The sequence below is a fragment of the Cyprinus carpio genome, chromosome A24 (genome assembly GCF_018340385.1).
Source record: "Cyprinus carpio isolate SPL01 chromosome A24, ASM1834038v1, whole genome shotgun sequence".
Classification (NCBI taxonomy): Eukaryota; Metazoa; Chordata; class Actinopteri; order Cypriniformes; family Cyprinidae; genus Cyprinus; species Cyprinus carpio.
This window is the reverse complement of record NC_056595.1, coordinates 22941606-22961024: the sequence shown is the minus strand read 5'-3', so window position 1 is coordinate 22961024 and position 19419 is coordinate 22941606. Positions and strand designations below refer to the sequence as shown.

General features: G+C 35.7%; 1 protein-coding gene across 3 annotated transcripts in view; it reads left to right on the top strand.

Moving 5' to 3' along the window:
* The window catches only part of LOC109049402 (ankyrin repeat and fibronectin type-III domain-containing protein 1-like), a 70868-nt gene extending 58869 nt beyond the window's left edge, over positions 1-11999 (top strand). Inside the window, exons 13-21 of one of the 3 annotated variants that reach the window (XM_042714786.1) lie at positions 212-331; positions 479-691; positions 4559-4725; positions 4809-4959; positions 6292-6460; positions 6545-6711; positions 7912-8116; positions 9227-9810; positions 11166-11999. In XM_042714786.1, coding sequence (XP_042570720.1) covers positions 212-331; positions 479-691; positions 4559-4725; positions 4809-4959; positions 6292-6460; positions 6545-6711; positions 7912-8116; positions 9227-9810; positions 11166-11504 — 2115 coding nt within the window. In that variant the 3' untranslated portion in view covers positions 11505-11999. The remainder of the gene's footprint in view (positions 1-211; positions 332-478; positions 692-4558; positions 4726-4808; positions 4960-6291; positions 6461-6544; positions 6712-7911; positions 8117-9226; positions 9811-11165) is intronic. The other 2 variants (XM_042714784.1, XM_042714785.1) reach the window with 2 other exon arrangements.
* Positions 12000-19419: the final 7420 nt, after the last annotated feature.

Here is a 19419-nt window from a genome sequence, read left to right as displayed (position 1 = left end):
TTATTTTGAAAGCGATTAATCTTTTGACAGCACTAAATATAACACATTGTAAATGTAGTTCACATCGTTAAAGATAAGGAGATTAATGTTGCAATCCACTTAAATATGAAATCTTTCATTGCACCAAAACTGATTCACTAATTTGCACCGCATTATAGAGTATCAACATTTGAATATTAAACATGGTCTCCATGGTGACGTGCGTTGACAGGTGTCACATCTGTGGGAGGAGCTCACCTGGATGCAGCAGTGCATCAGTCCTGCACACGCCTCCAGTTCCTGCACGCTTCAGACGCGCCTCAGACTGCTGCAGGCAGCTGCACAGCTACAGGTGAAGTCTAGAGGCACTGGGGACGTAAAAATCCATCAAAATAACCAAAATAATTTGCATCGTTTAGTAAAGAATTGCAATCAAACTGATTTATGTACACCTGTAACATATACAGTATCCTGAGGTAAAGTTTGGTTTGTTGTGCAGGCTCTTCTTGGCACGGTGGATCTCGGGCAGGTGTATTTTGAGCCCATCAAGGATAAACACGGTAACGCGGTGTTGGTGCTGATGAAGGACATGAGCGCATGCGCGCCGCTGGAAGGCGTACGCTGGATTCCCGTCAGTAAATTCCAGCTGCAGCGCAGGTCTTCCTCATCAGACGAGCCCAGCGCACTGGAGACACTTCTCACCACACTGCATGTGAGTGCTTTAAACACTAAAACACTGGTGCATCAGTGTGTCACAGTTACGCCAACTGCTCACTTCTAGCAACATGATCAATGCTGGAATAAATAAAAAAAACCACTCTTACTTTAATGAAGTCTTTAATGCTCACCAAGGCTGCATTTATTAAATCAAAAATACAGCAAAAACAGTAATATTGTGAAATATTATTACAATTTGAAATAACTGTTTTCTATTTGAATATATTGTAAAATGTAATTTATTTCTGAGATCAAAGCTGTATTTTCAGCATCATTACTCCAGTCTTCAGTGTCACATGATCTTCAGAAATCATTCTAATATAATGATTTACTGCTCAAGAAACATAATGTTATTATCAAATGTGTGGATCATGTGACACTGAAGACTGGAACAATGATGCTGAAAATTCAGCTTTGATCACAGCAATCTATTACATTTCACAATATATTCAAATAGAAAAGGTTATTTTAAATTGTAATAATATTTCACAATATTAGAGTTTTTATTGTATATTTGAGCACTTCAGTGCAGCCTTTGTGAGCAGAAGAGACTTCATTAAAAACATTTAAAAGTCGTAGTGTTTCCAAACCCATTTTTAGAATAATGAGAACCATAAATTCAGTCTAGTGTGTCCAAACTTCTGAATTCATACAATTTGGATGCGTCGTGCCCAGTTTGACGTCAAACATCATCATTGACTTTCTAGTGTCTCATTATTGACGTCAAGCCTGGCACGACTCCTTTTGTTGCAGTGTATTCAGATTCAGAAAGCAATATGAATTTGAAACAACTTTGGAGAGAGAAAATGACACAATTTTTATTTTTGGGTGAATGAATGCTTTAACTCAACAGGTTTCAGGCTCTTATATAAAGTGAATGAGGCCAGGGCTTAAAAAAATCAGTGGGGAAAAAACATATAGCAGCTGCTAGCTTCTGTATTCCTCTCTTTTGTTCCTGGAGTGCTGTGAATTGTGGGAGTATAACAGTAGCATTGTTCAGCTGATGATTTAGTCTGAGTGCTGTAAACACTTCACCCGCCGCTGATCGTGTGTTTGGAGCATCAGCCTCAGTGTCAAAATGATGTTTTGTCTGAGTGGCTCAGATTTTCCCTGCGGTGAAGCTGTATGTGTGTGTGTGTGTGTGTGTGTGTGTGTGTGTGTGGGTGTGTGTTTGGTGAAAGTGGTTCCACAGCTCAACAACCACATGGCTCCAGAGTCAGTCAAATAGTTTAGAAATGATAAACATGGGTCAATTTCAGGCTATTGCAGGAAGTTCTTCATACCTCTCTGTGTGTGTGTGTGTGTGTGTGTGTGTGTGTGTGTGTGTGTGTGTGTGTGTGTGTGTGTTTGTGTGTGTTTGTGTGTGTGTGCAGTGGCGGTCCTACATTGAAGACCCCCTTTGAGCACCCCCCCCCCCCAAAAAAAAACAAAAAACAAAACACATAATTCTGCACAAACAGTTATATTTTATTATAACAACATAAGTGAAAGAGAAAATTATATTTCTCAATTGCAAAAATCCTTTATTAGAACATTTGAAAAACACATAATCGTTTTGTATTACCTGTTTTTATTAGCCATTTCACACAATTCAGAAAAACAAAAATGTGCACTATACTGTAGGCTTGTATTTATAATATTATGAATAAAATGTGCATTATTTGGAAGAAAGTTGAGGTGTGACTTTAGCCCGCTAATTCCCCCCTTGTCCGTTCCATTTGGGAGAGACCCAGAGGTGAACTGTCCCCCGCGCTGCACCTCGCTCCTCTTTCACTTTCTCACACAGCTTCTGTGCACGGCACCTTCTCAGCAAGCAGGGGCGCCAATATGCCAATTCCCCACACAGTGAAATGATGGCGGCGCAGAGGATTTTTATTTATTTTTTTAACTGCTCGTGCCGCCCCCCATGTATCATGAAAAAATGCCACCCCAGGCGGCTGCCCCGGTCACCCGTGCCAAAAACCACTACTGTGTGTGTGTGTGTGTGAGTGTTTGCCTATTTTTCCATTCTATATCATTCAGACTACACACAGAATGTTCCAGACACTGTATATCTTGTGCAATGAATTTGAAGTCGTATTTCACCTCAAAATCAAAAGAAAAATAGGAAATTAAAATTTTGAATAAAAAAAAAGAAGCCGATTATGAAGACATTATTTAAGTTGTTTGGATTGTAACAGTATTTTCATTCAAATTAAACCCATCTTGTCCTCACTACCATTGTTTTTTTATTTTTTTATTTATTTTTTTTATATAAATTATAGATATATTATATAAAATATAAATTACAATTATAATTATATATCTTATCACTGTTATATATTTTATAAATCCGCTTAAATGAAAAGTATTTCAACAATATACCATGATATGCATAATACTGTACTACTGTACTATCTTCTCTATCTATCTATCTATCTATCTATCTATCTATCTATCTATCTATCTATCTATCTATCTATCTATCTATCTATCTATCGTCAGCTATCTAATCTATCTATCTATCTATCTATCTATCTATCTGTTGTATGTTCTTTCGTACTTTCATTCTGTCTATTTATCTGTCTCTATCAATCTATCTATCTATCATCTGTCTATCTATCTGTCTGTCTGACTATCTGTCTATCTATCTATTTATCTATCTATCTGCTATCATCATCTATCGTCTATCTATCTATCTTCTATCGATCTATCTATCTATCTTATCTATCTAGCTCTATCTATCTAGCGTTCTATCTATCTATCTTTCTATCTATCTATCTATCACCTATCTATCTATCTATCTATCTATCTATCTATCTATCTATCTATCTATCTAAGTCTATCTATCGTTCTATCTATCTAATCGTATCTATCTTATCTAGCTATCTATCTCGATCTAGCTATCTATCTATCTATCTATCGTTCTATCTATCTCTCGTGCTATCTATCTAATCTTTCTATCCTATCTCTCTATCTATCTATCGATCTATCTATCGTTCTATCTATCTATCTATCTATCTATCTATCTATATATCTATCTATGCGATCTATCGTTCTATCTATCTATCTTATCTATCTATCATCTCTATCTACTATCTATCTATCTTCTATCTAGCTTCTATCTATCTATCTATCTATCGTTATCTACCTATCGTTTCTATCTATCTATCTATCTAATCCGTTCATCTATTATCTTTGTAATCCCCCCCCCCACTATCTATCTAGCTGCTCTATCTATCTTTCTATCTATCTATATCTATCTATCTATCTATCTACTATCTATCTATCTCCTAATCTATCTATCTTATCGTTCTCTATCTATAAATCGAATCTATCGAGTATCTATCTATCTATCCTATTCTATTATCTTCTATCTATCTATCTATCTATCGTTCTATATCGATCTATCGTTCATCTATCTATCTATCTATATATATATCTATCTATCTATCTATATATATATCTATCTATATATCTATCTGCCTATCTCACATTATAGTAATAAGAATAAAAAAATTAAAAAAAAAATCAGTCCTGGTTTTTATTTTGCAATAACGTCCATTCAGCTGTACATTTTCCTGCTTAATCAAAACAATATGTACATGGATGTAAAGGAAAAAGTTGAAATGGCTGATATGAGTTGAGATTATTTTATTTGCTTGCAGAATGCGAGCACAGCTTGTACAAAACACACTTTTCCCAGGTGAACGGTCAGTTATTCACATATTCAGAAATATTTTACCATGAATAACCAATCAGAAAGAAGTACTCCAGAGAAGCAGTAATAACATGTCATGTTTATTTCACTTGTTTTGGGATGAATTTCGATCTTGACAGGTTTCATAAGATTCGTGTTTAATAATGAGCTCTTGGTGTGCAGGAGAAGCTGGCGTATCACCGGCGCAGCAGGAAGTGTCTGTCTCCGGGCCTGTATCTGGGATATCTGAAGCTCTACACCTCAGTGGACCAGATCAGGATGCTCGTGTCACACAAACACCCAAACGTGTTGTGCCACGTCAAAATACGAGACAATGGCCACGTCTCCAGGTATGACGTGGTTATGGTTGTGTTATACATGCGGATGCCTTTATATATGTGTGTAGTTATTATATGTGTTTTTTTTTTCATAGGGAAGAATGGCAGTGGCTGCAGTCGCTGAGTTCGCTGGAGGACAGCGCGAAGGTGTGTGACGATGTCCAGAGCGCTCCACATCGCCTCCTACTGGACTTATGGACCGCTGCCAAAGATTTACTCGCCTACATCAACATTCCCAACCGCCAGGTTTGTGCATTCACACTTCCACACAGACACACAATTAGCTTGATTGCACAAGCAGATTATTGCCATTTATGTGGGAATTTAGTAAATCAGGGCCACACAGTATCAAATGCACACATTTACACACGACACAGATGAAACGCTTGCCCGCTAGACTGTTTTGCATGTTTTGTGTGTAAATGAAAAAAGAAAAAAATAATTCTACACTGAAAATGGTAGTAAATTTCACAAATAATTACAAAGAATTGACAAGTAACACTGAATTAAATGTGATTTTTTTTTAAAAAGTAGAAATCTGAATTTCTTTTTTTTTTTTTTTGGAAAACAAACTCTAATAGTCTATATATATATATATATTCATTAGGGAATCAGTCTTAATTTGATTCTTTCTAAATCACAATCAGTAATCACAAACAACAACAATCAGTTCTTCATGTGTATTAATTGATTTGATAAGTAGTCATAATTACTAATAAACAAGTTAAGGTTAAAATTTGCGGCAGATAATGTTTTACTGTCACTTTTGATAAATCTAATAGATCCTTTCTAAATGAAAGTATTCATTTCTTTTGAAAAGTGTCATGCTGTACAACAAATAATATTTCACTGTCACTTTTGATCAATTTATTAAAAGTAGAAAATAAAATATTCATTTATTTTAAAAAGGAGCCATAATTTACTGAAAATAGTGTTTTTTTTTTGTAACTTTTGATTAATTTAATGCTTCCTTACTGAATAAAAGTATTAATTTCTTTAAAAACGTGTCATAATGTACTTTAAATATTGTTTAACTGTCACTTTTGACTGATTTAATGCATCCTTTCTGTATAAAAGTATTAATTTCTTTTTTTTTTAAAAGGCCTTAATTTACCATAAATAGTGTTTTACTGTCACTTTTGATGAATTTAATCTGTCCTATCTGAAAAAAAGTTTGAATTTCTTCAAAAAATTGTCGAAATGTACAGCAAATAGTGTTTTACTGTCACTTTTGATCGATTTAATACATCCTTTATGAATAAAAGTCATATTTTCTACCCAAAAATGGGCAGAATTTACAGCAAATAGTGTTTTACTGTCACTTTTGATTAATTTAATGCATCCTTGCAACATACAAGTATAAATCCCTTTAAATAATGTACCACAAATAGTACATTAGAGTCTGATGAATGAAAACCTAAACCATTAAAATCAGAACAATGTAGAATGAAGAACTAGTTTAATTTCCAAAAGCATATTCTATATATCCCTATACAGCAAAAAATAAAAATAAAAAGGTTCTTAAGAGAACCTATGATACTGCAAATACTAACATCTCTCCTTTTCCTCATATATCAGGCGCAGGATTTCCGTGTGTATGTGAAGGAGGTGGTTGAGTTGGGAGGGGGCGTGTCCTTCCTGTTGCTCCTCCCTCCGTGTGAGGAGGTGTGTTCACCGCCCGGACAGAACCATCTCTGCTCGCCGCGCTCTGGATTCCTCACCCTGCCGCTGCAGATCTTTGAGTTAGGTGAGACCACACACCATAAACACATCCACACACACGTATCTTCTGTCCCGTCCCCCGCCGTGCTCTCACTCTCTGTCTGTGTAGTTCATTTCGAGGCCTACTGCCCCAGTTTCATCGGCTTGTACTGCCGCGTGTCGGCTCTGCTGGCTCTGGAGTCCCTGATGTCCCAGCAGACTTTGCGTGAGGCGTTCTCTGAGTCCGAGCACTTCGCTGCCAAGCAGAGACATCAGCAGGTTGAGGAGTATTTGCAGGTATTTCTGTCCTCTATGCAATTTAACACTGGCAGCCCGCCGCTCCAGTTCAGCTTTCATAGGTGTAACTGATGACAGTAAACCTGCAATAAAAATCAGAACAAACTGTTCAACTGAGGCATTTACAGTATCATCTTTAATAGACGCAGAGCTGAAAATCATCCCGTGTGACCAGTGTGCTGAGACGTCTGAATTTAAGACATTTAAGATTGATGTTTGACAGTCTCCCACTGAACTACATACACTGCAAAAAAGCCTATTTTTAATGAGTATTTTTTTCTAATTGTTCAGATAAAATATCTAAGTATATATAAAAAGATCAGTTTAATTAGGAAGCAACACTGTATAAGGTGTTAATTTTTTCCATAATCTCTTAATATTAAATATCTTATGTAATATTTTATTTGCATGTTTTTTTTTTTTTTTCAAAAACAAGCCTTTATCTTGTGGTGAGTATTTCTGAAAAAATGATAAATAGAAAATAATTTAAACACAGTCAACCTTGAATTACCTGTGAATAAACGCTGCCGCAGTCTCTTAATTCTCAAATAATGCAATAATTGAATCAATGTTTCATGTGCATTTATTTGTTGATTTGATCAGGAGACATAATTATTAGTAAGCAACTTAAAGTTAATATATACTTCAGATTGTTTTTGTCACTTTTGATCATTTTAATAGATCATTACTGAAAAAAAGTATGAATTTTGTTTAAAAAAATGTTTATACCCCATCTGAAAGCTGAATAAAATAATCTTTCCAAATATTTCTAAATATCGAAAAAAATCGCCTTTAAAGTTGTCCAAATGAAGTTCTTAGCAATGCATATTACTAATCAAAAATTACATTTTGATATATTTACAGTAGGAAATTTACAAAATATCTTCATGGATCATCATCTTTACTTAATATCCTAATGATTTTGAGCATAAAATAAAAATCAATAATTTTGACCCATACAATGTATTTTTGGTTATTGCTACAAATATACCCCAGAGACTTAAGACTGCTTTTGTGCTCCAGGGTCACATATAATATAGATTGTATAAACCTCATGGGTTAATTAAATTTTAAAGTTTAAGTTAAAATCTGGTTCAACAACACAAATGCCACCAAGGTACCCAGAAAAACACGATTTTAAATGCAGCTGTTGTGTTGTGAGTTCAGATGTGAATATAATGTTTATGTGTTCCCTTTCAGCATCTGGAGGAGCTGTGGCGTGATGCGCGGTGGATGGTGGTCCTCCAGTCGGCCCGGTATAAGCATCAGAACTCTGGAGTGAGTCTGGGCTGCATTATAGACTTCTCCAAAGAGAGTATTCCAGAAAAGCCAGCTTCCACTTCCTCTCAGGTGGACTACCTGCCCTCACCGACCCCGTCACCAGAGAGCACACGCAAACACAACGGTGAGAGAGAGCGCTGAGCTGTACAGATCACTGAATCACCCGACCGTGCTGCAGGTGTCACGTCATCAGATCGTTTAATACAGTGGAGCTACAAGATCAGTTTGACATTAATGGATAACGTTTTGAATGTTTTACTGTTTATGGGTTTAGAATTACATACATCAGACTCCCAAGCTTTTATTTTCAGCCAAATCTCTGTATTGCCATGCAGAAATGTAGTGATTATATATGGCTAAATAATAATATTAATTATCATTATTCATTAAAAATTACAAAATGAAACAAAAAATAAGAAATATTACAATATTGTATGATCACAATTTAATGCTTTAATATATTGTAATCTTTTTACTGTAAAACAAAAACATAATATTTAAGAAAAATTTAATTAAATCGCATTCTTTGAGATTTGCCATATTGCAATTTTGTTTTTAATTTGATTAATCATGCAGCCCTATATTAAAACAAGCTATAGTTTATTGATATGATCAATTAAGATACAGTTAAGTCATCTTACAGAAACACTGAGAGTTTGACTGTAATTGTAGACTTTTTGTTTTTAAAGCAAAATGTTATTTAATTATATTATTTGTAAAAAGTAACTATAATTTTCTTATAAATGAAAATTGTCTCATTATTGTTTTACCGTCGTGTCATTCCAAATCTATATGCTGTTATTTTTCTGTAGAACACAAAATAATCATTTATTTCTATTTATTTTATGTTATAAAATTCATTAAATTTGTATTTAATAAAATATATAATTTTTATTTACAGTTCTTTCCAGTGACTATGGGATATAAGGTCCGAAAAGTATAAAAGGACAAAAACACCAAAAAAAAAAAATCATGAAAGTTGTTCATACAACCAATGCACTATATTCCCGTATATAAAATAAAAAATAGTCAGGGGTAAAATGATCAATAAATAATAACTTAAACTGGGGTCTGTTCCTCGTTTGTCTTTTGTAATACTTTCTTTCATCATTTTTTGAGCTTGACTATAACAGCATACAGGTTTGGAATAACTTAAAGGTGAGTAAATAATGGCAAAATGTTCATTTTAAGTGAACTGTTCTTTTAAGAAGCCTCTCTTTCTGGCTTTCCCCAGATTCCCATGGTCTGTCAGACGAGGATAACTCATCGGAGGTGTTCCTCACCACTGATAGCGAGTACAGCTCCAGTGTGGTCCAGAGCACCAGAGAACTGGACCTGCTTCCACCGTCTCCGACCAGCTTCAGATCCTTAACGTCCACACACCCTTCCTCCTCCTCGCAGTCCTCGCCTCGATCCTCGCAGCCGGACGTGCTGCAGACTGGAGGAGGGATGAGCAGACGTGAGCACATGAGCGCGTTTGATAGCGACTTCATCCTGCCGAGCCGTCAGATCGAGCTGCTGCGGGTCACCGAGAAGAGAACGGCGCTGTGCATCCGCACCAGCAGTCTGGAGTACCCGCCTCCCGTCTCCATGCCAACCACACCCGCCAGCTCCTCCAATCAGAGTTGCTGGACACGCCCCTCCTCCTTAGACCTCTGCTTCCCTGCCCCCGAGCCCCGCCCCGTGCCTGTGCGAGCCCTATCAGAGGACAGCGGCGTCCAGCGACTCTCGGCCGGTTCCCCTCACCGGCCGTGCCACAGCACACTGAGAGTTTACCCACAATACCGCACAGGGTTACCCAAAGACACCAGTGTCAAAGTGAGTGTGTGTGTGTGTGTGTGTGAGCTGATACATTAATCATCACAGTGCTGAATAAAACTCAGGGTGCTTTAGTGTGTATATAAATGTCACTGGCCCTACAGGAAGTTGTATTGGAATTTGAATAGAAATGACAGTAAGAGGAATTCAGTTTAAAGAAACTGAATAACACCCACATAGGAGTTTCAGTTGTTTCACTATATTTTAATTAATTATGTCTGTTTATTCACTGATTTACCCTTTAGATATGTTTCTCTGAACTTTCACTAAAGTTCAGTACTGTCAAAATAATTAATGCAAACATTTAAAATGCCATTCACAACCACTAAACGCCTGTCATATTGTTTTTTTTTTTAAATAAAAATAATTTTAAAAATTAAATTATATTTATTAAATACATTTAAAATATTTTAATAAAATAATACACTTTTATTTGACCTCTTTTCGTTTCAATGTATAGCTTATATTTACTAAATTCTAGCATTCTTGGAAATTAAGTGTTTTTTTTATCATTGTCTATTATCTCTTATTATTTATTATTATATACATAAATATGGATATAAATATGTACCATTTAATTAAATGCTTAATAGGTATACAAAAAAAAATAAATTAATTACATTTATATAGGTGGCATTTCAAATAATTTTTATTAATATCATCTAATGTTTTTGGAAGTATTCAAAATATTACAAAATTATAATAAATAATAATATAAATTTAATTCTTATTATATAATATTAATTCTTATTATATTATATTATATTATATTATATTATATTATATTATATTATATTATATTATATTATATTATATTATATTATATATTATATTATATTATATTATATAGTTAACTAAAACGAAAAGCATAAAAAGTGCTACTTTAAATAAAATAATGTTAACTGAAATAAAATAAAATATAAAAAAATTAAACTTATTTTATTTCAGCTATTTTCCAAGGTGACATTTCTCATTTTCATTTAGTTTAACTTAATGCACTAAAATAATTAAAACTAAATAAAACTAGTAAATAAAACACAACAAAATGTAATAAACTTTAACTAAAATCAATGTGATTAATATAAAAATAGAATCTAATTTAAAATATTATTATTATATATTATTATATTACATATAATTGGTTTTATAATATAATATGATTCTGCATCCTGTTTGCTATCTCTATTCAAATTAAGAAATTAAATAGAAATTTTAAACTCTCAATTATGTTCTGCTTATTGTAAAGTTTCGAGTTATTATATTTGAGCATTAAGAAACCTAACCATTGTTTACTCCAGTTTACTAAACAGATTGTTTAGTCTGCTGACTTCATATGTTTGTGTCTGTGTTTGTAGTTACGCGTGACTCCAGAGACGTCGGCCAAAGAGATGGTTCGTCTGGTGGTCCAGGAGATCAACGCCGTGTGCCATCACCTGCAGAAAGCAGCGCAGCAGTGCACCTGTGCCCCGGGTCAGTGCGGATACCCGTCCTGCACCTCTGAGGTGTGTGTGTATGACAGCGAGCAGCTCGAGCACTTCGGCTTGGTTCTGCTGGTGGAGGACAGAGAGAAATGGCTACAGGACGATTTCTGCCCGCTCACGCTACAAAACCCATGGACACGCGGCAAACTCTGCGTCCGCTTCAAAGAGTATTCACCGCTCGCACTGCAGCACAGCAGAGCCACGACTGTTTGATCACTCAAGCCTGTAAATACACACACACACACACACACACACACACACACACACTGGCTGAAGTGCATAGACTACTGAAGTTTGCTGTTTTATTTTGAACTACTTCATGAGGTCTTACGGTTCGTAATTAGCTGAGCGGGTTCACCAGGACTGATCTACTCACCTACACTGAGTTTTACTGACGCTAACCTTAAGAGAAAATCAGTGTTGATCAATCACTAACAAGAGTTAAAGTCAACATGAAATCAAAATGAATGTATAGTGAATAGTTCATCAGTGTACATTATTTTCATAATCCACCACTGCTTTATATACTCCATACTACATATAATGCATAAAATTGATAAATAATTTTTATTTATTTCAAAATAAATGCTGTTCTTTTGAACTTTCTATTAATCTTTCTACTTTCTATTAATTTGTCATGGTTTCCACAAAAATATGAAGCAGCACAACTGTTTTTAACATTGATAATGATCAGAAATGTTTCTTGAGCATCTTTTTTTTTTTTTTTTTTTTTTGTGTATTTCATGTTATTTCATAACATTTTGAAATAGAAAGAAATAGTATTTTCTTGTAGAATATACTCCAGTAATCGTTGTTTTTATTTTTTGCCGTGTACTAATGTTTTTCTCTGAGAAATAAGAATTTATTTAGGAAGTTATTAAAAAAAAATTGGATATGAATGGCATTTCATGTTGACTTTAACTGGTTACATGTAACACTAAGTCCGCGTGTCCACCAAAGCCTTTTTAGCCAGCTGAAGACGGCAGGCGCTCTGTTGAAAACGCTTTTTATTTTTCTCAGTTGAGACACTTTGGCTGCTATGATGCACCACAAATGAAATGTTTTTCAAAGCATTATTTTTCATAACAGTATTGTGGTAGTCAGTCAGTCAGTTGTTCAGTCATGGTACAAGCAGGGTGTGGCACGTATTAGTCCCGCCCCTCCTTCACTGTGATTGGTCAGCTGACTAAGAAGTAACAGTGATGAGCGCTGCGTTTTACCCAAAGTTTAAAAAAAAAAGTGTGAAATAAACGCTCAGTGCATCGTCACGTCCTGCTGTTTTAAAAACCGCGGCGCTACTATTGTAATCGATTTAAAAAAAATACGCTAGCCTCGGGAAAAAGCATTTTGGTGGACACTCGGCTTAATAGTTACACTTTATTTGCTCATTTGATTAAGTGGCAGTTTAACCAGATGGTGTACGTTCAGTCTGGACAGAAGCTCTTCCATACGTACTCTGAAGTGAAATGTTTACAGCTTACCGTCGGTGGTTTGAAATCACCGAACAAACACTACATCATGATTTTTGGGTCAATGCATTCTTCCTCAGGATACCGTTAAACCCTTCCACCAAATTGTACACATACAGCGACGGCGGTCGGACTTATCCAGACTGTGAATACTCCACTGGGATTCTCCCATGAGCAAAATACACTGAATTACTGAACGTTTCTTTAACCGATGCACTTGAGAAGGAGTCTACACTGAAAGCACCACCAGAACAGAAGCTTTATCCAAATGAAGAGTGCCATTAAACCTGGTTTTGATTGTTTGTGGACAGACACACTGGACTGAACGAATAATACGGGCCGTAGAGTTTGATAGACTCTTCCTGTTTCTAATGTTGATTTGTGTTGCTTTGAGTAGCATTTGAGGAGCGTTCACTTTTGTTGTAGTGCGGTGAGTGTATTCTGGATATTGTGTTTGCTGTCTCTGTTTGACCACTGACGGACACACACAAGTGCGAAGTAAAAGATTCGGTGCAATAATATTTTACACTGTAGCTCGGAAGCTGATTTCTCTTCCAGATGAACGTTGATTCATGGAATCATGTAAAATACACACTTGAGCTGATACACAAGCGCTGTTCCAGATGATGTGTGTTTTGGCATGATACGTAAGATTGTGTGTGTGTGTGTGTGTGTGTGTGTGTGTGTGTACATGTTCCTAGCATGAGCTCATAGTCTTATGGCTGTCCATTTGATGAAAGCATAGATTCGAGCAGCTGCAGTGTGTGTGTGTGTTTGTAGTTTACTACATGTATTAATACGAGTGTTTTATTTACAGCTCCTGCAGCTATTGTCTGATTCAGATTCAGTCAAGTCCTCCACGCGTCTCAAAGTACAGGCAGGTAACGGAAAACACCATTAATTTTTTTCATGAAATAGGTTTTTAACAATAGCTTTTTAAAACTTTTTAATAATTATTATTGTTATTTTTTTAATCATGTTTTAAATATGAATTCCCAGCAGTAAATAGCACATGGAAACAGGAAACGCAGTGACCATCCACTCATATAAATCACTGCAAGTGACGGTTCAGACACACTCTCAGTTTACTTACAGAATATATTTGAATATTTGACTCAACTGTAAATATACTGTATTTTATGGAAGCCTGTTTCCAGCACAGGATGAAAAATAGAAAAAAAAGAAAGTCAAAATTGCGAGATATAAACTCAGAAATCTGACTATTTTTCTTGGAATTCTGAGTTAAATAAAATAATTGGAATTGCGAAATATAAACTCAGAATTCTGACTTTTTTTTTTTTTTAATTCTGACTTTTTTTAAATTATGAGTTAAAAAATAGAATTGCGAGATATAAACTCAGAAGTCTGACTATTTTTTGAGTTCTGACTATTTTTCTTGGAATTCTGAGTAAACAAAAATTAGGTAAATTCCTAATTTACATTTCACACTTCTGACTTTACGTCGTAATTAAAAATAAAAATGCTAAGTGCAAATTTCTATCTCACAATTCTGCCTCTGTTCTCATAATTGCCAGTTTAATCTCGCAACTCTGATTTTATATCTTGCAATTCTATTATATCTCACAATTCTGACTTCTTTCTCTTGAATTGTGAGATAAAACGTCACTGTAATCTTAAAAACACTTTTATTGTTTCATAGAGCACCGGTCACATCTTTCACAACATCATTGACAGTGCTTCATGGCATGTGTGCTTCATTCCCAACTCTTTTCCAATTATTAAACGCTCACTTCACTGTAGTGCTGCAGTGATGATGATGTATTGACGTCACACTGGTTCCCTCTACAAATAGCTGCCGCATCAGTGTGATGACGTTTAATGTCCTTAAAAAAAATCACAAGAGGGTATTACGATGTGTTTTATTTCATAAACATGGATAAAACGTAAAAAAAGTCTTGAGCTTGTGTTCACCACAGACTTCATTTCAGGCATTTAACCAGAAACTCATTCAAAACCCATTGACTTCAGGATGATGAAAGTGAAAGTGCAAACCTGAGACTTATTTCAGAGCTTTAGGACTTTTTTCCTGTATTCATGCTAATCCTGTGATTAGTCTCATCCCTGTAGAGAAGATGAATGGAATAATCCTCTTTGCTAAATTTGCATAGTTTTCACATGCAATTCTTTTCACATTAAATGGCCAGAAAATGGACCAACTTAATTTTGTTGGATTTGAAACAAAATGCTTTTATAAAAAAGCAAAACCAGCAATAGAAAGATTCGTGCATGTTGGTTTAAGAGACACTACACACATTTTCTCTTCATGTGTCACTTTTCTTTCTATTATTTTTGAAGTTTCAATCTGTTTGAATCAGCTGTTCAAAAGTTTACCGATCAGATTTTTCATTTTTTGAACAAAATGAACACTTCTGCTCAGGAGTAAATGAATCCAAACTGACAGTAAAAGCTTTTATACTATTGCAAAAGATTTCTATTTCAAACAAATGCAGTTCTTTTGAACTTTCTATTCACACAACCTTAAAAAATGAATCTCATGAACCTCAAATAAATGTAGCCTTGGGGAGCAGAAGAGACTTTGTTAAAAATGTTTTTTTTTTTAAAAAACCAAACTCTTAAGCGCTGGTGGAGATCTGTCATTTGATTTAATATTTCCTTTCTAATGCAATGGCAGGGCCGCTGTAACCTGTTTTCTCTGAAATAATAGCCTCTATCTGATTGACTGAATCCACACTGAGTGCCTCACTTCTACTAAGTAAAGTGTGGGAAACACTCGACAAACACACACACACACACACACACACACACACACACACACACACACACACACACACTCAAAAGAAGAGTCCTGCTCACACAAACAAACACGCACAACACAAACTGGGAGACCACACACACACTGGTGTACAAGTGCTCCCTCACACACACACACACACACACATTAAAGTGCAGTGGAGCGTGTGGAAGACCACACACACGCTGCACCTTTAAGGCCATCGCTGTGACGGTTATCGACAGTAACCTTAGAATTGTAGCAGGGTTCTCACACCTCCTTAATTATACCGTGTAGACTCCGGGAAGACCTGCGCTAAATTTAGCCCTCTGCGGATCTGCAAAACATTCCCAAAAGACCCTGAATGGATGTGATTCAGGGCTCTGCTGCAGAACTCCGAGATCTGCCGGCGGAGAGCGTCTTTTCAGGCTCACTAAGATTGATCCAAAAGGTTAGCTGCCATAAAGGTTGATAATAAATATTTAATTTTTTTTCTTGATTTATTATTGATTGATTTTATTGATTTTTCTTTTATTTTTTTTATTTATATGTATTTATAGATATATAGTTTCTTTTTCTTTTTTTTGACGATATGGTAAATTGTTAGACTTAAAAAATTAAGACGCATATATAAAAATATATACAATTCACAATTCACCTTATATTATTTACTGTTTATGAATAGAGGTGTAATCCATATAGTTTGTCTAACAACTTGCCATTCTTATTTTTGCTCTTTATTATTATATTAATTAAAATATAATTAAGTAAATAAAAAATAAGTAAATAAAATACAGTAAGAAAATATACAATTTACATAAAATTAATAAATAAATACTAAAAAATGATCATGAGGCGCTTTCAATGTGCAATAGAGTCAACACAGAGTAAGTGTGCATCACAACAGAAGATTATTAAAATATCATGATTTAAAGTGTACTTTTAAGTTAGTATTTTTAGTTTAACATTACTACTATAAGTGTACTTAAGTGTGATAAGCATAAATGTGTTCTCTCTTCAAGTACACTTGAGTGGGATTTTAGTTCATGTATATTATATTATCTGCACTTTTTTGTTTTTTTTTTCAAAATGCACATCTAAGATTTGAAGTACACTGGATGTGCACACTCAGTATGATTAAGCACACAAGGCTGTGCAATCAGACTTCCGCGCACCACTGACTTCGTCTCTTCCTCTTAGGCACACATACAGTAGTTTAACACGTGTTGGTGTGAATTTAATTATAACTAACCTAATTGAGGAGCTCATCACTAGGTTCACCCTCTATCTTTAAACCGCACAAACCGCAGCCTGTTATTCCCATCACGGCTCTGATTACAGTCCGAATGATAACAGACGTACTTCTGCATCCGGTGGCCTGAAGATCTGACTGTAAGACTATATGTGATACGAACACAGCGTCCTCTGTGCATTTATAGCATGAAATGATGTGCAGAAATGCGTCTGGTTCACCTGTTCTATGCATATTGTGTGCGTTTTGTGTTGGTGTTTGAGACAGACCCCCCTCCGCTCGGGACCCCCAGGGGCCGTAACCCTTTAAAGCACCTATAAAACATTTGGCAGGAGCGTTTGAAGTTTTTATGAAGCGCTGCAGTATTGTTCCCCAGAGAGACGGCGCACTCCGCTGGCGCCTCAGTGCCCTCGTACACTGCCAGAGCACAAGGGAGGGGAGCTGCACGTGTGTGTGTGTGTGTGCGCGCATAGTTCTATTTGTTCTTTCTTACTCTCTGTGTGTTATAGATGGAATGAAAGTGTGTGTGTTTATTTGTTGCCATGGTCTTTCTGTGTAGTAAAGTTTGGGAGTGTTTGGCTGCGTTCCCACTGTACCACTCTGATCTTCTCACACCGGATTGTTGTGCAGTCTTAGTTGTGCAATTTTAGTATTATAAAAATACTGTAATAGTTTTTATTCATATTTTTAACTTTTTATATTTTGATTTTTTCTTTTTGTTTTAATTTTAGTTCATGTGATTTACAGGTAGAGTGGAAATTTTCTGATGACTGGTAATTGGCATTGTTTTAAAAATATGATCCAAATGGCTACATGTCATCCATAGTATTTTAAAGATTAACTTAAAGCTGTTTTTAATAATTTAATAATATTGTACATGCATAATGATAGATGATTAACCTGAAGTGTCTAGTTTATAGAAATGTTGTCTTTTTTATTAGTTTATGTATTTTATTGTATATTTTTAGTTAGACATTGTTGCATAGTGCATAGCAAGTTTCTCTGGTATTCCTTTTGGTTTGCTAGGTGTTTAGGTGGGTTTTTTTCAATACAATATTTATTTATTATTTAAAGTATAAAGTATTAAAAAAGAGAACTTTTTTTTTTAATTTAGAGAAAATTATTATTTTAAATGAAACAAAAATTTGAACTGAGTCTGTCCATAATGATAAATTAATTTCAGTATTTTCATATTTATGATTGGATCAAATTTAGATTGATTGAGGAACATCAATGCAGACTGATATAAACACTGCATTAACTTAACTGAAAAACAATAGAAGAATAAATCATTCTTCTGCCAAGTTATAGACGTCATGGGTTTAACTGTATTGTCCAGCTGTTTAGCAGCTCTCCACATTGAGATTGAATGTAATAGTTGTAGAGTCACAGATTTGTGTGTATCGACTTATATAAAAGAGCTTTGAATGTGAATCATCCAATCAGATCAGTTGTTTTATAGTACAGATTCTGTTGTATTGAAAGGTGTGAAGGAGCCAATCAGAGAAGCCCTTACTGAACCGTTTTCTCTCAGGTTGTCTTGTGCAGGTTGTGTGTGTGTGTGTGTGTGTTTGCATTCACACACTCACACTGCAGAGTCTAAAAACAAACGCCAGCAGCATCTAATCCACTGGAGCCAGACTGTGTGTGTGTGTGTGTGTTCATTACTTCTGTTAATATAACACTAATAATCATTCATAAGCTTGTGTTCAGAGCTGGTGGGTGTGTCCTGGAGAAGACACAACAGCTGGAGTGAATGTGTGTACAGAGTGATGTCAGAGCGGCCATCTGTGTGTGTGTATTTGTGTGCGTGTGTGTTATGTTTAACGGTTGCAGTGAGAACAACTACCACCACATACTGTTGAATTAAGCACGCTTCAGCCCTGACTTCAAAGACACACACATACACAAACACACACACACACACACACACACACTGTGCCATTGTTTAGAAATATGATTGGATTGATGGATGGAGTGATGAACAAGACTAAGATGAAACGAGTGCTTTCGTGCATACTGTATCTATAGTAACAGGATTAATCTACCACACGTCCTTCTGTCTGTCTTTCTGTCTGTCTGTCTGTAGGTCTGTCTGTCTGCCTGCCTGTCTATCTATCTATCTGTCTGTCTATCTATCTATCTGTCTGTCTGTCTGTCTGTCTGTCTCTCTCGCTGTCTGTCTGTCTATCTCTCTGTCTGTCTGCCTATCTGTCTGTCTATCTGTCTGCCTGTCTATCTATCTGTCTGTCTGTCTGTCTGTCTGTCTGTCTGCCTATCTGTCTGTCCAGTTGTCTGTCTGTCTATCTATCTGACTAGCTGTCTGTCTGTCTATCTCTCTGTCTGTCTGTCTGTCTGTCTGTCTGTCTATCTATCTCTGTCTGTCTGTCTATCTGTCTGTCTGCCTGTCTGTCTGTCTGTCTGTCTGCCTATCTCTCTGTCTGTCTGCCTGTCTATCTATCTATCTGTCTGTCTGTCTGTCTGTCTGTCTGTCTGTCTTTTCTGTCTGTCTGCCTATCTGTCTGTCTGTCTGTCTGTCTATCTATCTGTCTGTCTATCTGTCTGTCTTTATGTCTATCTATCTCTCTCAATCTATATATGTCTGCCTGTCTGTCTGTCTGTCTGTCTGTCTGTCTGTCTGTCTGTCTGTCTGCC